At 41.3% G+C, this 20,659-nt stretch overlaps 2 protein-coding genes across 5 annotated transcripts in view; one reads left to right on the top strand and one right to left on the bottom strand.

The window, feature by feature from the left end:
• Positions 1-1,687: 1,687 nt before the first annotated feature.
• abracl (ABRA C-terminal like) lies at positions 1,688-6,079 on the bottom strand. Its single transcript, XM_031861619.1, has 3 exons — positions 5,970-6,079; positions 5,085-5,150; positions 1,688-4,274 (listed from the first exon to the last, which is right to left on the bottom strand). The coding sequence occupies exons 2-3, from the start codon at positions 5,143-5,145 to the stop codon at positions 4,090-4,092; spliced, it is 246 nt and encodes an 81-aa protein (XP_031717479.1). The 5' UTR covers positions 5,146-5,150; positions 5,970-6,079; the 3' UTR covers positions 1,688-4,089.
• Positions 6,080-9,413: 3,334 nt separating this feature from the next.
• The window catches only part of reps1 (RALBP1 associated Eps domain containing 1), a 14,214-nt gene continuing 2,968 nt past the window's right edge, over positions 9,414-20,659 (top strand). The window contains exons 1-14 of one of the 4 annotated variants that reach the window (XM_031861552.1): positions 9,414-10,173; positions 11,779-11,902; positions 13,393-13,622; positions 14,429-14,591; positions 15,224-15,348; positions 16,304-16,466; positions 16,555-16,618; positions 16,780-16,934; positions 17,463-17,593; positions 18,030-18,110; positions 18,886-18,973; positions 19,181-19,279; positions 19,563-19,623; positions 20,342-20,540. In XM_031861552.1, coding sequence (XP_031717412.1) covers positions 10,021-10,173; positions 11,779-11,902; positions 13,393-13,622; positions 14,429-14,591; positions 15,224-15,348; positions 16,304-16,466; positions 16,555-16,618; positions 16,780-16,934; positions 17,463-17,593; positions 18,030-18,110; positions 18,886-18,973; positions 19,181-19,279; positions 19,563-19,623; positions 20,342-20,540 — 1,836 coding nt within the window. In that variant the 5' untranslated portion in view covers positions 9,414-10,020. Of the gene's footprint in view, positions 10,174-11,778; positions 11,903-13,392; positions 13,623-14,428; positions 14,592-15,223; positions 15,349-16,303; positions 16,467-16,554; positions 16,619-16,779; positions 16,935-17,462; positions 17,594-18,029; positions 18,111-18,885; positions 18,974-19,180; positions 19,280-19,559; positions 19,624-20,341; positions 20,541-20,659 lie in introns of all 4 variants that reach the window. The other 3 variants (XM_031861551.1, XM_031861554.1, XM_031861553.1) reach the window with 3 other exon arrangements.

The following is a 20,659-nucleotide window of genomic DNA, read 5'->3' as shown; positions in this document are numbered from 1 at the left end:
ATATATATATATATATATATATATATATAAATGTGTATATATATTTGCTGCATTACCTACATCTACATCCTGTTGTTACCAGTCCCTAACTGGTTCTCATTACATTACTGCACAACCTAAATTCCATAGATATACTATATTATATTCCTATATTGTAACTCCTGCACTATTGTATGTCTATGTTTACATCTTTGATTGTCATTTACATTTGTACTTGCGTGATTTACGTTTCATACATATTGTATGAGTATTGCTGGAGGTAGCCTGAGTGCTGAGAATGACTGCTTCATGCTGAAAAATGGCATTATGCAGAAATATTGCCCCTGTACGCTTTTATTATGAAACATTGTATTATTGGATGGTTAAATAAGTACCAGTTTACTATTGTGAAGTGGAGATAATTAAAGCTGCTTTATATGCACCCTTGTACGTCTTCAACAGTGCTTAATATTCTATAAAGGTCATCTCAGATATTGTATGTAAAATATTAATTAGCAACAATCACTCCAGCTGTCAGATCAATATAGTGGAGTAAAAGGTGCAACAAACCTTTAATGCAGTGGAGAACATGTGTAAGGTGGTATTACATGGAAATACTCAAGTACAAGTACCCCAAAATTGTATTTAACCACAGCACTTTTTCATCTCTTTTCCATCACTTATAACAATGCAAATGACCTACCATAATATATGAGTAAGATATTCTCACTGTACTTGAATGCAGCAGCAGACTCAGCCTTGAGACTAGAGGTTGATGAGAAGAAGTAACATGCATCACATAACTGTGGGGAGGCATCATCTTATTTAGCCCTTATGACAGCACATATTTCATCAGCCTGGCAGTGATCCTAAAAAAAACCTTGCAAGGTAACAGGAGCTTTACAGCAGAACAGTACTTAAAACATGGAGTATGTACATCAAAGTACCTGTGTAACAATCAATGGCATTTCAATTTAACCAAATGTTTGAACACCAGAGTGAATGGAAAGTATGACAAGACAAAAGAAAACACCATTCATGAATCTTACAAGACTGACTATGAAAAGGGACAAAACAACCTCAAGAAAACACAAAACGACAACAAAGAGACACAAAACCACCACAAAGAGACATAAGACGACTACAAAAAGGGGCAAAATAACCTCAAGAAAACACAAAACGACCACAAAGAGACTACAAAAAGGGGCAAAACAACCACAGAAAAAAAATAACGACAAAAAAATCTACAAATTGACACATAATAACCACAAAGATACACAAAATGACAAGAGAGACACCAAGCAACTACAAAGAGACACAAAACGACCACAAAAAGAGGCAAAACGGTAATAAAGTGCGTGTGTGTGCATCTTCCTCTTATGTAAGATATGTGGTAAGGTATGTGTGCGCCCAAGGGTCCATTGTCTCATAATCCACCCATGCATGATCTTCTTGCACCAAAACACACCATAGTAGCCCTTAAAAAATAAGTAAATAAATCATTTGCATGAAGTGTGATTCCACAGCAGCCGAGTACTAGCAACAGTACTTTGATGACCAAAAGTACACTCCATTCATAGCAGAAGTTTTCAACCAAAAATGCACAAACAATGTAGCGTGCCCCAGTGTCAGTGGCACATTAAAATAAAAATACAGTGTATCAAGTTTTAGACTAAGAGTCTTCTCACAAAACACACCACAAAGCAGGTTCAAGGCTTCAAATGTAAAGATTTTATTCCTCTGCGTTTATTCTGCAGTAACAGAAACCTTTATTCATTCAGGAATGCGTTATTGCCGATACAAAAAGACAGTAATGACGCACGTGAACACATCATGCATGCAGCCCACAAGTTCACAGAAATGGCTTGAGGTATTGGCCCTGCTCTGATCATAACTTTCTCCACTTGGTAAGTGCTAACTTGTGCTGTAATCTGCATTTACGATCCAGAGCAACACACAGCAGGATAATTAAAAATGACAGTGATGCAAGCAGCTTGTTTCTTCCCAACTCTTGCTTTTTCTCCAATATTTCCATAACTTTTCAGACTTCTACTTAGCCTATATATATCGTTTTGTATTCTGATGATTACATTTTGTATTTAAGGCTATATTCAGCTTCATTCATAATCATTTTAAGATTAAGCTCATTCAGTTTTCATGATTTAAACACATTTTTGATCCACCAGCGCTGTTTAGAGCACAATCTCCCATTGGGTTCAGGAAGAAAAAAAAAAGAGACATAATTCAAGTCAAGCTGAAACAAAACAGCAAACACCTGAGCATAAAATAATGTGCTAGGTTGACACAACAGCAGTGAGTGTGAATTGGTTCTCATAAAACTTGCAGATGAGGCGTTGGTCTCACAGGGCAGAGTTGTTGTGATATGTATGACATGTTACATTCAGGCAAAAATATTTGGAGATTGTTGGTCCTTCAGGTGGTTATCCAAGACGATGGGGCAGAGCCAGGTATGTGATTGGCTGTTCACTCATTCAGACCACAGAAACAGCCAATCACGTAGCTGCATAATCCTCACTGATTAACAGTGGCATGGTGAAATACAAGGGTTACTTGGAAACAATTTAATTTTGAAGTTAAAAAAATATATAAATTACAATTGCCAGAATTTCATTATAACGATCTGAGTTAAAAAAAATATATATCTATTGGATTATTTCACAAATTCATGTTTTATAACATTTGGTCTGTATCTATTCATATGGTATATTTATTTAAATTTGATCACTTTAGGCCTCCATACAAAGCTTGGAAAGCTTGTCGAAACGAAGCAAAGTGATCACGCCTGATCTGCAAGTATCATTTGACCTACAGTACAGAACAGAGAATGGTAAAATTAAATTTAAAAAAAACTAATAAAACTATAAATGCACATCTTGTGTCACAAGTAAGACACCTAATTTCAGCTACAGGACATTTACTAAACATATTTTGGTTCTTTCAATTCAGTCCTGAGAAACATCACAAATGCATCTTTTGCATCCGGCACCAATCACCCTGTAATTATTATACACTAATAAAAATTACACAAGAAATACATTCGCCATTTGCTCATCAACTGTTTCTCACAAAAGGCAAGTTTTAGAGTTTTTTTTAGCAGAGAAAATTCACCTTTGACCACATGTAAAAAGATGGAATAAAAACGACTCTAGTAGATCGCATCGAGTACAAAAAGGTGGAAAAGTTTTCTCTTGAAATGCACTTGTCTTTGTAGCTTCTATGAAGGAATTGTTCGTGTATTTCCAAAAGCACTGGTCTCATAAGGTCTTTTTACAAAGTCCACAAGAGGTAGTAGAGATGGCTCATGTAAACAATAAATGTTTTGGTGACACTGTTGGTGGAAACATACATCTCGTTGTCTTAAAGCTGACAGACATAACACACTGAACTAAATGTGAAAAAACACATTCTATGATTTGCAGGTAATGATGTCTTAACTCCCGTTGCCACTTGAGGCTGTTAATTAAAGGGAACAATTAAAGTGCAGCTTTAAAAAAAAAAAAAAAAAAAAAAAAGTATTTGTACAAACAATATGTGAAGATCAGAGTGCTCTAATTAAAAAAAGTGAAGAAGTCTGTCAAAGTATCTTGCTCTGTGTGTCCTTCACCCTGACACCATCAAGAGAGGCATTTGGTTGTGAAAGCCACCTTAAACTGTAAATTCTCCAAAAAAATTACTAAAATGAATGTGTTACGCGGATTATTACATTCCTGATTTGTGCGTTTATAGTCTTAAAAGTGTACCAAAATCACATGTCAGACCCGTGGTTGATAACAGCAGCGCCTGAGGAGAGAAACGCGTATTTTCCTTGTCATCTGAAACCATGAATGTGGCTGTTTTTCAGTCCCCGAAAACCGAAAATATTCTCAAATTATTTTTTGTGATAGTTTGGCAAAGTAAAATCAAATGCAGACATGCCAGCTGGGTCCGTACCGTTTGATCCAATATGTTTAAATTCAAAATACTGAGCCCTGCACATGAAGCAAGAAAACTGAAAACAGAAGCTCAGTGACAAGCCGAGAGACGGCAGAAGCTCGGCATTTGAGAGGATTCGGTAAGTTGCTAGAAGACCCTCCGATACCAACTTTGGCCTCATTCCTCGAGCAGGACGATATCGACGTTATCATGGACGCCCTGCAGGAGCAACTCGCCCTCGAAACTGACCACCTTTTTCCTCTTGGCTGCCCGCAGGGTGCCCACCAACGCCTCGAAGATGTTGGCACACCGGTCGTCATTGAACAAGACCCCGAACTTCACTCTGGTTTGACCATCAGCATCTGAAATGAGAGACAGACTGATAAAGTTAATTCCAAATGGGACGGATCGTAATCTAAAAGGTAGTAACGACCTGAGCGTTCGTGTATTATTCTAGAATGTTTTCGCAGGTAAGCCGCTCAGTCACACCAGATAAATTGGACTTAAGTCACCCATTTGATTCATTAACAGGTGAAAGCAAATGCATGAAGTGTACGGCTTCTTTTTAAATTGGTTTAAGAGATTGAATAAGTGTTATTCTTGTATCTTATTTTGATTTAACCCCTAGTTTGAGGGCTTTTTCTTATTGATATATAATATGCTGATTATTATATATTAACAAAATGTCACAAACTGCTGAAAAGGCTCATAACAATCTCCAATAGCCCATGAGGATCTCTTCAAATGTATAGTTTTGTATGACCAACTGTCCAGAACCCAAAGATTTAATTTATGATTAAAAAAAAAAAACAGAAAAGCAGCACATCTTGACATTTGAGATGCTGGAACCAGCTGCACGCTTAAATATTTAATCTAAAACTTAAAAAAAAACAGAGAACGCAGCATTAGCACCAAAAGATAGCTCATGAAAACATTATTGAAGAGTTATTTTTAGACTAAATACAACAAGTGAAGACTGAGGGCTGGTGAGCTGGTCCTCCGGTCTGTTTGTGTTTCCAGCATTAGGAGCAGTGAGCTGGAACTACACTGATCAAACATCACATGATTGCATGTTTATGGTTCACTAGAATTCACGGCATGAACCACTTCAAAACTGTTCAGCTATGCCAGAGTCCTTCAAGATGAAACGCAGAATCATAGCACGGACTCACCTTTACTGCCGAGTCGCTGGATCTCCTGCACCAGCAGTTTCACTTCATGAGCGACATCCATTGTTGCTAAAAAGGGAAAACAACATCAAGAGACAAATATATCAACGCAAATAGACTTTTTTTTTGCTTGAAATGAATCTGCTTATTTTTCTTAAAAGCATCAAATACTCTGTGTAGGATGAGAGCAATTAACCTTGATAAAGTGAATGATTTTAAAAATAATTTAATTGAAATTATGTTTTGCTTGGTAAGCAGAGTTTTCAACGAGAAGAAAAAAAAAAAATCTTTGATTTTTATTACCCCCATAGTTATATTTTATTACCCTCAAGGCAATTCCACTTTTGCCAGATTAGTGAAAGGACTTTGGAACTAAACGAATCTTCTTACAGCAAAACGGTTGTTATGACCATTAAAAATCAATGCAAAAGCATTTATATTCATCGAATATACCAAACACACTAGCACGAGCCATCCCTTTAATAAGAGAAGTAACATCAGCATTGAGATCAAACGGAACGAGCCTCAACATGGAACAGGGCGGAAGATCATGAATGCGGAAATGGTTGGATTAGCACTCACAGCTAGCTACCCCGGAGCACGAATCCTCACTGCAATTCATTCATCTGTGGTGATGTGCAGTCACTGTTGCGTGCGGGTTAATGTTCACAATTCAAACATGGCATGCATAACTTCAGGTGCAGTAGAAAGTATTGAAATAAGCAGCAGATACGAGCTCGCCGGTAACGTTAGCTTCTAACAAATGATCTAGTGAGGGAGCACGGAGGAGTTTCAGACAGCTAAACGGATAATACGTGGTGGCAAAACGATGCCATGAAAGTAAACACTGAACCTGTCTAATTGTTGCATTGACATTTATATGTTTACCTTTAAATTCGTCTTGAATCTAATAAGATGACGGACGGCTTTCTGATGAATCTGCTTGCCGGTGGATAATGCTGCTGCGTTCAGTGTCTGCGCGGAAACTTCCACTACACTCACTCACTCTGCACAAAATCCGAGATTTATCCAGCTTCTTCTTCTTTAATTTAATGGCGGACTACAAACCAACCTTTAAGGTGCATGCCGCAACCGACTGTACCGGAGTGTGTAACTCCATGACTTTATGACAGTTTTTTTTTAAAAATAATAGTAAAAACAAAAAAGAATTCTGACTTCATAAAAAAGTTCTACTCTGGATATTAAACTCGCCTAAAGCCATTTTAACCTGAATTTGTTTGTCGCCTATCTCCAACAGTCTTTTGATTCTCCACAATAAGCACATGTTCAACAGTTTCTTTACATTTACATTGAGTTCTGTATGTCTTGACCTTAATCTACAAAAAGTACACATCTTCTTTTCCACATTTACCTCTATCACTTCTCACTCTGACTGACGTCTGAATTCTGTTATAATTTCTGCCCTCAGTGTCATTATTCCAAATTTCCTGCCAAAATGTCATTATTCTGTGCTATATTACTGATTTTGTTTCTGAGCTCCCAAAACAAATTTCTAAAATGTTAATATAATTTTTGTAATATAATAATGCTTCTTTGTCAGCTCTCCATTCAAATCCGACCGCACACCTCATTAAATTTAACACTTTTGTACAGTTGGTCTCAATGATTTTTCCATGTATATTTTTCATCAAACAATAAACCAATATATTTAAATACGCTGACGATATCCATGGGCTTACTGCATTGTGTTATCCCTTGTCCAATACCTATTTTCTTTTTGGTAATCAGCATATAGCGATATTTTTAATCCCCAATCATAAGCCCATCTCTCTACATTGACTATTGCTTTTTGCATAATTTTCATCACATATGCGAAAAGGACGAAGGAGTTTCAGACAGCTAAACTAATATAATAAGTGGTGGGAAAACGATATCAACACATTAAACACAAAAACCAGTTTGAATGTAACATTAACATATGTATTTACCTTTTATTTCGTCTTGATTCTAATAAGATGATGGACGACTGCCACAAGCGAGGGAGTTCAGGATACGTCCAACTGGTAAGAGACCCAAGGTAGACCCAGAACCAAGAGATGATATGTCGTCTGGCCATTCGCCCCCATTAAGGGCTGGAACAAGTTTGCTGGGGAGACTGACATCTGGAATAACTTGCTGACCCTGCTGAGCTTGTTGTCCCTGTGACACGGCCCCCAGATGAGCGAAAGATAATGGATGGATGGAAAAATGTTGCCTGGTCTGTTTAGTCTCGATTTCAGGGTCAGAATCCTTCTGACAAATTCTGACCCTACCATCGTAATGTCACAAAAATCACAGAAATCGAGACTCATTAGACCAGGCAACATTTTTCCAAACTTCTATTGTCCAATATTGGAGATCTTGTGCTAATTGAAGCCTTGGTTTTCTGTTGTTGGCCTACAGGAGACTGGAGAAAAGGATGTTTGTCTCCTCATACCTTTAATAGGTGACTGCAGTGATAGCCCCTCTATGAGATGCCCTGGCAGCTTCATTAAAAATGAAGACAATTTAGGATAGCATCAAAAACATTTGCAAACGTGCTTATTCTTAGACGTTAAGGAACATTTTAGACATTGGCAAGCTTGAAGAACTAGTAATGTCTTGTTGTGTGGTGCAATTGTGTAGTCATACCTTTCCATGTCTGGCTGGGGATGGTCTTCCAGCTTTATCAGTGAACAAATCATCATGGACCTGATATGAGGGAGAAACAATTATGTGTTTTAGTGGCAACCGGAAGGAATAGGATGTACCAATACTCGGACCTTATCTAAATGGCACAATCTGAAATCGGCTGCTGTCACCCCTCTATTCAAGGGGCGGATGATATATTAGACCTAAACTGTTACAGACCTATTTCCATCTTGTCTTGCCTGTCCAAAGTTTTTAAGAAACTGGTCAACAAACAGCTCACCGACCACCTGGAGTCCCACAGTATTCTCACCTCCATGCAGTCTGGCTTTAGATCCGGCCATGGGTGTATCTCTGCCACACTTAAAGTATTAAATTACATCATATGTGCCATTGACAGGAAAGAACAATGTGTGGCCGTGATTGTTCTATATACATGCAGATTAATCCACTTTTTAACAGTTTATCTATAAAACTGTCATTGGTACCTCCACATATCTCTGCTCTCTACTCATCATCTTCAACAGTAACCTCAATTTGCGCTGTAGCGACTTCATCAACATAGTCATTCCATGAGTATGCATGCACCGCCTTTGGCCATTTCTCATTCCAGTTTGCTGCTCCAAGCGACTGGAACGAATTGCAAAAGAAGCTAAAACTCCACACCCTCATTCCGTTACCCTCCTTCAATAACTCATTAAAAACAATAGTCTGTGATCACTGCAACTGTTTCTGAGTTTGCTTCTCCAGGAACACTGTTTGTTTTTTATATATTGTACATATTATGATGTTGTCATTTTTGTATGAGATTGATTGAGATGTTTCTACGTTTTATTTGTTTGTAACGACTTGCCTCCTGTTGCTGCCTTTTTGGCCAAGTCGTCATTTAAAATGAGAACTGGTTCTCAATTGACTTGTCTGGTTATATAAAGGTAAAATAAATAAATAAATCTAGATTGCATTTGTGCCTGTAGTATTTCGGGAATGGTTTGAGCTCACCTATTTGGCTCTGTGTTGGTGTTTGTTGACAGTGGTGGAAGAGAATGTCAATGAAGAATGACAAGGGATGAGTAAAAACCTATACTCATATCAATGTAACTAGATCATAAGACCCAGAACACGAGAGATTATACATCTCAACTGGCCCCTCGCTGGGCCCCCATCAAGGGCTGTAAAACGTTGCTGAGGGGACATCAGGAATACCCTGCTGAGACTGTTGCCCCTGCGAGCCGGCCCCACGCCATGTCACAACGCTCAAATCATCTCAAACTGTTTTCCTGAAACATGACAATGACTTCACTGTTCTCAAATGGCCTCCACAGTCACCAGAGCTCAATCCAATAGCACACCTTTGGGATGTAGTGCGTATACCTTTGCTCCGCATCCCAAAGGTTGCTGGCAGGGGTTTATAAGAATGTTGATACAAGGAGAAATATGTTAATTAATTCAGTCAATAAATGCCTATATCCCACCAACACTCTTTTTCACCTAGTTTTCCGTGGAAATTAAAAAAAAATAATGATTGTTTATTTCAAAGAGTTACTAATGACACATGATTTTGATATTTTCATGTCTGGGAAATTCGGGATTAAATGAGTTAAATAAGAGCCCTTTAAAGGGCTCTGGGTTAAATGCGCGTCAACCAGTGTTTTATTTTGAAAAATCCTACCGGAAGTGTTACTTTACCAGGCTTGACACTGGTGGTAGGAATGGCGGCTAAGATTACTACAGGAAGGAACCCAAAGACCATGAAACTTTACTTCTAACGGCCCCGCTGAGGAATTTGTTTCCAGCGAAACGCAGTAAAGCCGGCCCACAACGGATCAGGGGGAGAAGAAGTGCCATAACGTGAGATTAACGCAGTAGACGTCCAGGCTGAGGAAGTGGACGCACTTTGCGACTTGCTAGTTAGCTTAACGTTAGTGCCACTGATTTTGATTCAAGGTAGCCGTTAGTTCGCTGTACTGCTAGCCAGCTGTTGGCTACTTGGCTTGGCTGAGCCCAACAAGTTAACTAAGTAATTAACTGTATGAAAACATTCCTTGTTTGAATACTTGAGTGTTTATTCGCTGCCTTTATCAACAGATAGTATTGGCGTTTTTTTGTTTTTTTTTACAGAGAGTAGGACCAGGCGACAACAAGTCGACACAGCGCGCTGAGAACATTATTACTGCTAACCTAGCTAGTGCAGCAACGCTAGCTAAGTTGGGATCCTGAAGTCTCGCCCATTTTTTGGATCCTGCCCTAGCCATTGGCTAAGGGTTAATCAACGGCCAAGTAGTCTGGTTTTTCAGGGTCAGTTGGTACTACAATGGAAAGTCTAACGCTTACTGATGTCGAGCAGAAATATTACTCGGATTTGTTCGCGTACTGCGACACGGACAACACCAAAAAAGTGGCTTCCAATGGGAGAGTTCTTGACCTTTTCCGGGCGGCCCAGCTACCCAGCGAAGTTGTCCTGCAGGTAAGCTAGCGTTAGCCAGTGTCAGTTTTGAAAGTGTTATCCTCAAGCCTGTGAGGCTGTTAATGGATATTTTTACAAACTTGTCTGGCTGTCAGAGCTGACCTGTCCTCCAGGTTAAGCTATGGCTGTGCCATGGTGGTTAGCAATGCTGCGCAGCAGAAGAGACACACCTTCTTCTTCTGGCTAATGTTAGCCTTAGCCAAAGAGAGTGGGGCAGCCAAGTCACATCATTTACTTTAGCTGAACATTTTAGTCTCAAATTGACATCTTATTCATATACCAGACGCTCGTATGTCTGCTCTCCATGCATCTCTTTATGGGCATGTGTTGAACAGCGTCCAATGTACATAACGTTGTAGTAAATTATCTCCTCATCAGCCCTTTGCTTCAGATTACTGCCCACTCTTTCCTGTCTTCTCACTCCATTACAATCTGTTATTGTTGCTGGCCACTGGCTTGAGCTGACCTGATGGAAAAGCAGACCCAACGTCAGTGTCTACATGTCTATGTGATTTATAATAGCTGTTGCCTAACATACCACCAGCTGATCAAAAATACCTGATTTAGGAATGGTGTTTTCATTCAACCTGCCTATACACGGATCTTAACCCACTGATACTCGTATTAAATTCATGTTACGTTCACATCAACCTTGATGCCATCCACACGGCCACTGCTCTGTCTGTTAACTAAGAGTTATGAGCAGCCATCTCAAATGCAGCAGCTCCATTTTTTTCTTCTTCTTGTGTGTGTTGTGACTCCAGGTTTTCGCAGCAGGCCGGTATTTGCAGTTTGTGAGTCAGAACCCTGTTTCAAGGTCAACAAGGGGGAGCTGTGTGGTGGAAGAATCGGGCAGTGTTGTAATCATCTACTTTCAAAATGTACACTGTGGTGGCCAATCGGACACGTACAGCTACAGTGTCGCGTTGTAACAGGCGGAGAAAAGTGACTGGTGCTTTGTATCCGGACGTACTCCAGAATAAATCCTTTGTCAGCAAGAACGGGATCAGTCAGCTGTGCCGTAGTCGATGTTGTGCCTCTCAGCACTGAATTACTCATCTTAATGTGATGAGTTTTTGACTCCCTGGTAGTCAATCGTCCACAGGTTCCTGGTGCCCACGTATTTATCGTGTGACCCCCCCCACCCCACCCAAATTACATTATCTCCTATGTGTTTCTTTCTGTGCACATTTTACACACTTTGTAGTGTCAGTCTACCATTCTGGATTAAAAAAAAGCCTGCTCAGCATAACGTCAAGTACAGCCAAATATGTGATAATAAGGCTTATTATCCCGCTGATCAGCTGCCAATAAGCTGAGTAAATGAGCCTGTTGCTTGTCGTTTCTTTGTGACTTGAAGCAGGTAAACTACATCACATTAACTCAGTAAGTCTTGCAAAAAAAATCAGCATTTTGTTAAAGCAAACTCTGAATGATGGTTATATATTGTTTATTTTCTCGTTTAACTCTTCCATGTAAAATTCTGTAGGTTATGAATAGTCTGTGTCTGCTCTTCTCTCAGTAATGGTTAATATCAGAGTTTCAGATGAATACAGTGTTGTTAACTGTTCCTCGTTGTTCCTTTGCGTGTGTGTGTGGGTTTAGATCACAGAGCTCTGTGGAGCCACTCGGCTGGGTCATTTCGGGCGGAGCCAGTTCTACATCGCTCTGAAGCTTATTGCCATCGCCCAGTCCGGTCTGCCCCTGAGGGTGGAAAGCCTCAACTCGGGTGAGTCCAGCGATGAATTGAACCATTTATCTTTACTTCAGAACCTGCTCGCACAAGCCGGGGAAGATTCCCACTAAAAGTACCATCATATAAAACATACCAGTGACTCTGGACTCAAAAGGGTTTTGTGTGTCTACTCTAGGGCAGTCAAAATCCTGTTTCAGAAATGCTAGCTTAATGAATTTGAGGAGGTCATGGGACAGGGAGCAAGGGGCAGGATAGAAATCTTCAAATTAAAAGTCTTAACGAATGCAGTCTGTGTTAACTAACTGTAAATGATATGCTTAACAATAACATGTAAAAAAAACAATTACACAAAAGCTCGTGTGTGTGTGTATATGGGGAAAAATATTGTTTACTTAGACAAAAATGTAATCAGAAATGATTTGAGCCATTTAGCCAGTCTGCACATAAGTTGGTAGTAGCCCAATATTTGTGTTATCAGCTGCTTGATAATAAGAGCTTTCTATTTATCTTTGTACTAAACAGTCTGTAGTCAAAGCCCTCGAGGGTCTAACTGCAAAATTGCATTTTTCTGTTTGTCTTTGGCGTGACAGCTCTCAAAAACTACACAAGGGAAGATGTCGCAGTCGCCCTCTGAGTTACTCGTTTTAACCTGAAATATTGCAACATGGAGTTGCTGAAATGATTTCATAATTTGAATAAATATAAGGAAACACAGGGGGTGGCCACTTCCTCAAAGCAAAAATGGTCGTGATGTACAATGTGATGCGTATTGGGTTTGGGGATGTTTTTTGGACTTAAGAAACCGTTTGCTCTTAAAGATGGGGCTGTCTCAGAAGTAGTTACAGGGAATTCAATGGTTTAAAATGTTCACTTGCTTTGTGCTAAAAAAGAAAGCCTAAAGTCACCCTGGTCATACTGACATATTGAATAGAAAGTTATTCTATATCATCAGTATATAGTTGTTTATCAAGTTATTTTTCAATGGTTGCAAATATCAAGTTTTGTCATCATTCGTGTGGCGAACCAATAGCGAGGACTTTTTTCCCCCCACAATGTCACGCAAATCCACTGAAGTGGAGACAAACACACCATTTACTGCAGCGACAGTAGCATCAATAGACCAGCACTCAGTCCATGCTTTATTATGAGGAAGCAGTCGGACCTGTTTACTTCTGTTTTCACGCTGTCGTTTTCATTACTATACTGTTGTACCCTTCAAAAACACATATAAACCACAGCCGATTGGAAAAAGGTCATGCTCCTTCTCTAGGCATTCTGGGTAATCTCTGGAGTCAATAACTGAAGTAGAAGCACACGAGGCAGGATGAAGGAAAGTGGCTTCACCAGAAAAAGAAAAGTCATCAGCGAGGAGTAACAGGCTGATGACACCTGACAAATTTAGTCCCGTGCAGAGAGATTTCAGTCCTCCTGTTTAGTGCATCAAAGCACCAAAAAAACAAACAAACAAACCAATCAATCTGAATGTTTCCTCTAATCCTGTGCATGGATTCCTGTCCCACCAGTCAAAGACCTGCCGCTGCCCCGGTTCGTGGTGGGGAAGAATGAGGCGGAGGCGAGGCACGCGGCTCTGTACCAGGACTCCGACAGTCAGGGGTTATACCCGGCCTCCGCCGCTGCAGTGATGCCCAGACCGCCAGGCAGGGGGTTCCAGAGCAAGAAAGGACCCCCGTCGTCCACTTCACTTCCTGTCCACGAGGTCATCCAGCCCCTGGCACCCAGCATAGAACCACAGGTTAGTCATTGTACTCCTATCGTGTACATGGAGCACTTAAATACTGTAATTTTGTACTTTTTAATGTTTTAGATCACCATGTGCATTCGCCCTTTTCCTTATAATTACCTATGGTTTTCTTATAGAAATACACTCTTGTGCACACACAACAAATGAAGGTATTGGGTCACGCTAAGAGACATGCATACTTTGTTTCCCTACAAGTAGTCCTGCAATAGCTGCATTAGAAAATGGACTTTTACTTTTATCTATATTTGGGGGAACACATTTTCTTTCCTCCTACGGATGAACCCAGCAGTTACTACAGATACGCCACTATCTATACTGGAATACTGTTTCCTGTGCATGTTTTAAGTATTTCTAGTTCAAATTACACTCAGAAGTTTTTTCCGCTGCTGACATTTTCTTTGCTGAAACCCACAGTGTGTTGCTTGTCGGTTACACAGACATCATATCGATATGCATCTGTTTCGCTCGCTGGCTGCTTGAACATCCATATCTGTGATGAGCAGAGAGAAAGCCTTGAAGCAGCATTTGTTAGTGCGAATGTCGCATGTTCCGGATGGAAATCTTGTATTATAATGAGATAGGATCTGAAAGTTAATACTCATAACACGTGCAACCACGATAAGACAGTTGTGGCTGCACTTCTGCACGCTGACCTTCTAATTAAGATTTTAAGAAGATTACATGTTGAGAGATGTTTATTCTCATTTAATCTGCAGTTGTTCAGGTGTTTACTGAATACCGTCTTCATCTGTTTACATATTTCACAAGATTGATTGTATTTTTACGTGCGTTACCAGCCCGAACCGACGTCCCCCGTGGTCTCCCCTCACCAGTCTCCCCCCACCTCCCCTCACTCGTGGAGGAAACACAAGCGGCAGCCCAGCGGAGGAAACGCAGACAGACAGACGGCGGTGGCTCCAGCTGGAGCTGTGTGGACGCATTTCAGAGAACCGCAAGCAGGTAACATCCACCGACCCACTGCTGCTCAAGAGAAGATGGTGATGAAGAATTAGAAAGTGAATTGATAAAGAAATACCTCGAGTGTTTCCTGCTTTTCTCCGATATTCGTTTCTGTCATGTTGAACTAAATATCTTTGGGTTTTCTCTATTTAACAGTTTAACTAATACTGAAAATAATGGTTTGTTGCAGCACTAAATTACAGTCAATCGGAAGACACCACAAGGTGAATGCTAATATATAAATATATATAAATATATCTATCTATCTATCTATCTTTTGGAGAGTAGTGTGTTTTCTGAAGTGTCGATAACTATGAAAGTACCACAGATTTGGCAGAAAAGGCGATACCAGCTGTGGCACAGAGCACATACAGGTTGTGTTTGTGTTACTTCCTGGTGTTTGCTGAGAGTGGCAGTTAGTCATTAGAGGAACAAAGGAGACATCACATGACCCGTGCCATGCTTTCATCAGCACAAAGTGTGATTGAGATATTACAAAGAACATGAAAATAATCCTCTCAGGAGCTGAAGAGTCGATAGTTGCAGCCCTTCTCTTTTCCTAATGACTCTTGCAGTGTATTTATTTGAGTATCGTGGGATGTAAATGTGTGCTTTCCTCTCTTCCCCTCCAGGTCCAGTGCCCGTTGATGGAATGTGGCCGTCCCACTCGCCCCCGCCTCCAGGTCAGGAAAGTTGGGTCAGTTTCACAGCAGACACCCCGCCATCCATCCCAGGAATGCATCCCTCGTCAGCCCAGGTAGGGCAGTGTCACGTGTCTGTCCCTCAGTACTAGCGCTGGTCAGACATACTTGTTGCTGAAGCAATTCAGTTTTAAATTCTTCAGCTGACAAGCAAACCCCTACTCTTTCATTCTGGCCCTGATGCTAAAAAAACAGTTTGGGAATAACTTGAACTACAGACTGCTGGTCATGCAACACCATCAGCTAATCCCACAGTGGAAATGGGGTTTGTGGTGACAAAATAGAACCATAAAAATAAGCGTACATATAGTCAAGGCAGAGGGTAATACAATAAGTCATCAGTATATATTATGAGTGACTTCATCAGGAGGGCAAACACCATCAACCTCTTTCATCAGATGGAAAATGTCCGTCAGACATTGCAAACATAGAACGTAATCTCACTAACCACAGTTGGCAACATGAGCCAACATTTTAATATCAGTGCCTTATCTGCTGAGCTAGTCGCCTAAAACTCAGCAAGCAACTTGTGTGACATTGCTCAGGCAAAGTGAAAAGCTGTAGACGCCTCTCTGCTCAGTGCCTGACTTTAGACGGGCGACATGCTGATTTTTAGCGTCTTAGATGATGGAATTAAATTTGTCAAATTGTCATTGATGTGATCTGATATTTGGCCTCTTGTCTGTCCACATTCCTTTTGCTGTGCCACATTCAGACTACATTTATTAGACTTTTCAACAGTTTGTACAGTCAAAAGCTGGTCAGAGGGTCGACTACAGTACATGCAGCCACTGAAGAAACTGCAGTTGAATACATAACACGCGTTACTTAATTATGTGCTTATTCGCAATCTAAATTAGACAAATGTTTATTGCCAGTGAGGTTTTCACTTCACTACAGTAAACAAACGCAGAAAGAAAAAAACATTTTACGTTATTACGATTATACATTCCTTTAAACCAGTGTTACTCTCTTAAATGTTTGTGGAAATCTCCCATGTGCTTCGTGCAGGACAGCACAACAATACGAACGGTGGCCTCGGCAGCAACGACCAATGAGATCCAACGACAGTCCAGCGGCTACGACGACCCCTGGAAGATCACAGACGAGCAAAGACAGTATTATATCAACCAGTTCAAAACCATTCAGCCAGACCTCACCGGCTTCATACCTGGTAGGAGAATGCAGGAACACACACACACACACACACACACACACACCAAGAGGATTGTTTTAATCATCTGTTTTCCGGTGTGTTTCAGGTTCAGCCGCAAAAGAATTCTTCACCAAATCAAAACTACCGATTTTAGAGTTGTCGCATATTTGGTGAGTCTTCGCTCTTCCGCAAATCGCCATCTCTGCTGTGTTTGTCTGTCCTGAAGATGTTTAGTGTGCCGTGTAGATGTCTCCAGGGCAGCTAATACTGGCAGGATGACGGTAAAAAAAAATGCTGGCAGACTCACTAATGTCTAACGTGTGTTTTGAAGGGAGCTGTCAGACTTTGATAAAGACGGAGCTCTGACACTGGACGAGTTCTGCGCTGCCTTCCACCTGGTTGTGGCCAGAAAGAATGGCTACGACCTCCCCGAGAAGCTGCCTGAGAGCCTGATGCCAAAGCTGATTGACCTGGATGACTCAGCAGGTACACCGTGTATCTCTCTCTCTCTCTCTCTGTGTCTCTCTCACTCTCTCTCTCTCTCTCTCTGGCTCTTTCTCTGTTTTGCTGCCTCCCCTAATTTCCCAAGCTCAGGCCTCATAAAACCTGAGAGGTGACAGCACTGCAGTGTGCTCCACCTGAATTGCGGTATCTCATCTATAGATTAACTTTCTATGATGGAGCTACTGTACGTTTCTGCTGCCCTCTTAACGTCACGTCCTCTCATTAGCTTGCCAGAACAATTTACCTTGCAAAGAAAAACTGACACTTTTTTTGCAATGGAGATCATTGTTTTCTGTATTTTAAGCAACACATTAGACGGTTATGTATCTCTTTTGGGTGTCAAGTTCCATGTAAATCTTTTTAGCCATGGATTGGGAGTAAATTTAGTTGAACAAGGGTGTGTTTTTATTTATTATTGATTCAGATTTTTAAAAGGGGAAAACTGTGTTGTGTCGTTGGTTGTGTGGTGGGAACCCTGGCTTAACCTGTGTGTGGTTTTGGGGGATTCAGAGGGCTCGGAGCAGACTGCTGACGTCGGATACTCGGGCTCCCCTGGCTCCCCGGTGGAAGTCACCCCCAGCAAGTCCCCCTCCATGCCTTCACTCAACCAGGCCTGGCCAGAGATGAACCAGAGCAACGAGGTTCACAACACGCACACAGCACACATACGATTACTTATTGTATCTTCACACATACTGTGAGCTCCATGTTTGTTTGCTTTTGCTGTGTTTGCATTTGATTCATCATAATTAATTGCGCAGGGTTAAATTAGGTGCTTTTTCTTTTATCCATCGATCATGATTTGACTGCCTCTTCATCCTCTTCATCATCAAACATAATTACTGATAATCCAGCACCTCTTCTCTCACCTCCTGGACTGAGGCGTTCAGCCTGCTGTTCTGTATGAAAGTCTGTTTCTTTTCCACGCCCACCGACGATGTCTCATCGCCACGTCGTCCGGGCGGCGGCCGATGATGTCACATGACGGTAGCGGCGCCGGCTGATGATGTAAATGTGTGATGTCACTGCACTGGCTGACTGACGTGTTTTTTCTCACTGTCTGTCTGTCTCCTGCAGCAGTGGGAGACGTTTAGCGAGCGCTCCTCCAGCTCACAAACTCTGACCCAATTTGACTCTAACATTGCACCAGCTGACCCTGTAAGTCAATCACTTAGTATGCATGGTTTCACCATTAATGCACAGACATTAACCCTCTCTGGATCTCCCTGAGCTCTCTCTCTGTCTCTCTCTCTGTCTGTCTCTCTCTCTCTCTCTCTCTGTCTCTCGCTCTCTGTGCATGATGTTCTTTCAAAGTGCAGTCTGCAGCCAGTATGTGTTGTGATTTGGCTGGCTTAGCCTCTACTGGACATCACCTTTTTTTTCCTACAGTGACATCCACCAATCACTTGTGCATTTGCTGATTGTGACAGATACACTTTCCATTTATTGTCAAATGTTGTAAGTACTTAAAATGTTGCGGTGCTTTGTCTTTTACCTTTGCAGTGTCCAAGTCCCTTTTTTTTTTTTTTTGGGCTCCTGAGGTGGAATTTATTTTTCTTACAGCATTAATATGCCCACGAATAGCTCTGCACTATAAATCTGGTGGAAAGTGCAGTATTGACGACAACAATTTGCCTTATTGCAAGAGAGTACATCTTTCTTTAAATTGTTTTTTGGGTAAAATCACTGAGCAGAACCCCCCCACAAGAATTGTACTCCAGTACAGTACTTGTACAGAGTAAAGCTACTTAGTTAGGGTCTTTACTCTGTCATTTGATAGGTCGTTGTGTATCAAACCAAGTGGATTGATAGATGGAGGCAAAGCCTGACAAAGTAAACGGATAATACAGTGATGTGGACTACAAACGTATCTCCAGTGACACGTCATAAATCTGTCTTTCTCACCTCTTGTCCCGACATATCCGTCCCTCAGGACACGGCCATCGTCCACCCAGTCCCCATCCGGATGACCCCCAGTAAGATCCACATGCAGGAGATGGAGCTGAAGAGGACCGGCAGTGGTGAGACAACATCTGGCCTCAAGGCTGACTCTCCACAGCAGAGATTACAACTTCATAAATCAGTGTTGTATACTAACGTCATTAAACATCTGTTTTAGTTTACTTTCTAAAGCTGCTACTGACTGTGACTGTGTGATCTGTTTGAAGTTATTCTCTTAACAGTTGACTGAACACTTGTGGCCTCCCTGTTATTGCTCAATCCTTTAGACCACAACCACCCGACCAGTCCGCTGCTCACTAAACCTCCGGAACTGTCCGAAGAAGCCAATTTACCTGCCTCCATGTTCGTAGCTGCCAACACTGTAGGTGAGTAAAGGATGGGCTGCCGTGCCAGAGAAACGGAACTCCACCAAACGCACTGACAGACTCACTGTTGTGAATTTTAAGAATGGAAAAAAAAAAGGATCAAAATGGATTCAGAAGAGATTTAATCCACACATTCTTCCTCCCTGTCCAAACCTGGCGCTCACTGTGAGGTTGGAACTAACCGTGGCATAAAATCTCTTTTGTATCTCTTGTAAACACATGATAATCAGTCGGTTGATCAGATGTTTATGGGATGTTTTTTTTGTGTGCGTCTGCGCTGAAGGTGATGGTTACAGCAGTTCAGACTCCTTCACCTCAGACCAGGAGCCAACCACAAGACAAAGGTCAGTGGCTATCACGTGATTTGAGTTTGCTTATGTTCTTTATTGTTGAGGTTTATGTTTTCTTACTTTTGTTGGACAATCACTGTGTTCATGTCTTTGAGTTTTGTATCTGTTTATCTGGTTTTTTGACCATCTTTCCACCGCATTGGAAATAGATAAAGTAAAAATGTATATCCTCTCCATAACTCCAGTGTTGGGGGGGAAAATCTAAATGACTAATTATGAATTTACTAATTAGTGGATGTTATACATTTAGCATAAGCTCATGTCCTCCGTTAGTGTTTAAAGCTGTGTCCTCAAATGGTTTTGTGTGAACTTTCACCGACACTAAGCGTCACAGCTGTTTAGTCTATTAGGAAGCGGTTTACTGCCGAAAGAACGCTTCAGCTGTTTGTCCTAAATAAGAATGATAATAAACTTGTAGAAGACGTCAATACTTACGCAGGGCTGATTTGCAACCATGACTTCCTGATTACGATAAAGTGACCTTTGTACTCGAAAGAATTGTTAAAATGATGTTCCAGATACTCTACGCAGACGCCCGTGTGAAACGCGATTCATGTGTTATCCTTTGTGACGTAAATGACCCTGTGCCAGCCCACTGCGTGTTGTTTACTCAGTATAAATATCAGAGAGTCGGAGACAGATCTCCGAGCAGCCTTGATGTACTGTCGAGTGAATTTTTCTAACCTCCAGAAACATAACTGTTTGTCTTCAGGTCTCAGTCGGGAGCGTCTCCAGAGGCTCTGAAGGTGGTAGCCCCGCCTCCACCTCCACCCCGCCCCCACCCGTCTCACTCCCGTTCCTCGTCTCTCGACATGAACCGCACCTTCGCTGCCGCGGTTGTTGCAGGACAACCGCAATCCTCCACGATAGCTTACCCGCCCGCTGTTCCTCCTCGACCGCTACCCACACAGGTAAGACGGGCATCTCCTCGCCTTAAATACTGCATCAAGGGTTATCTCGACAATATGAAGGCCTTCACCCTACTCTCTCTCTCTCTCTCTCTCTCTCTCTCTCTCTCTCTCTCTCTCTC

This window comes from Anarrhichthys ocellatus, unplaced genomic scaffold (genome assembly GCF_004355925.1).
Source record: "Anarrhichthys ocellatus isolate YVR2014 unplaced genomic scaffold, GSC_Weel_1.0 scaffold25, whole genome shotgun sequence".
NCBI classification, from domain to species: domain Eukaryota; kingdom Metazoa; phylum Chordata; class Actinopteri; order Perciformes; family Anarhichadidae; genus Anarrhichthys; species Anarrhichthys ocellatus.
The sequence above is the reverse complement of the archived record's forward strand: the minus strand, read 5'-3'. Positions and strand labels throughout refer to the sequence as shown.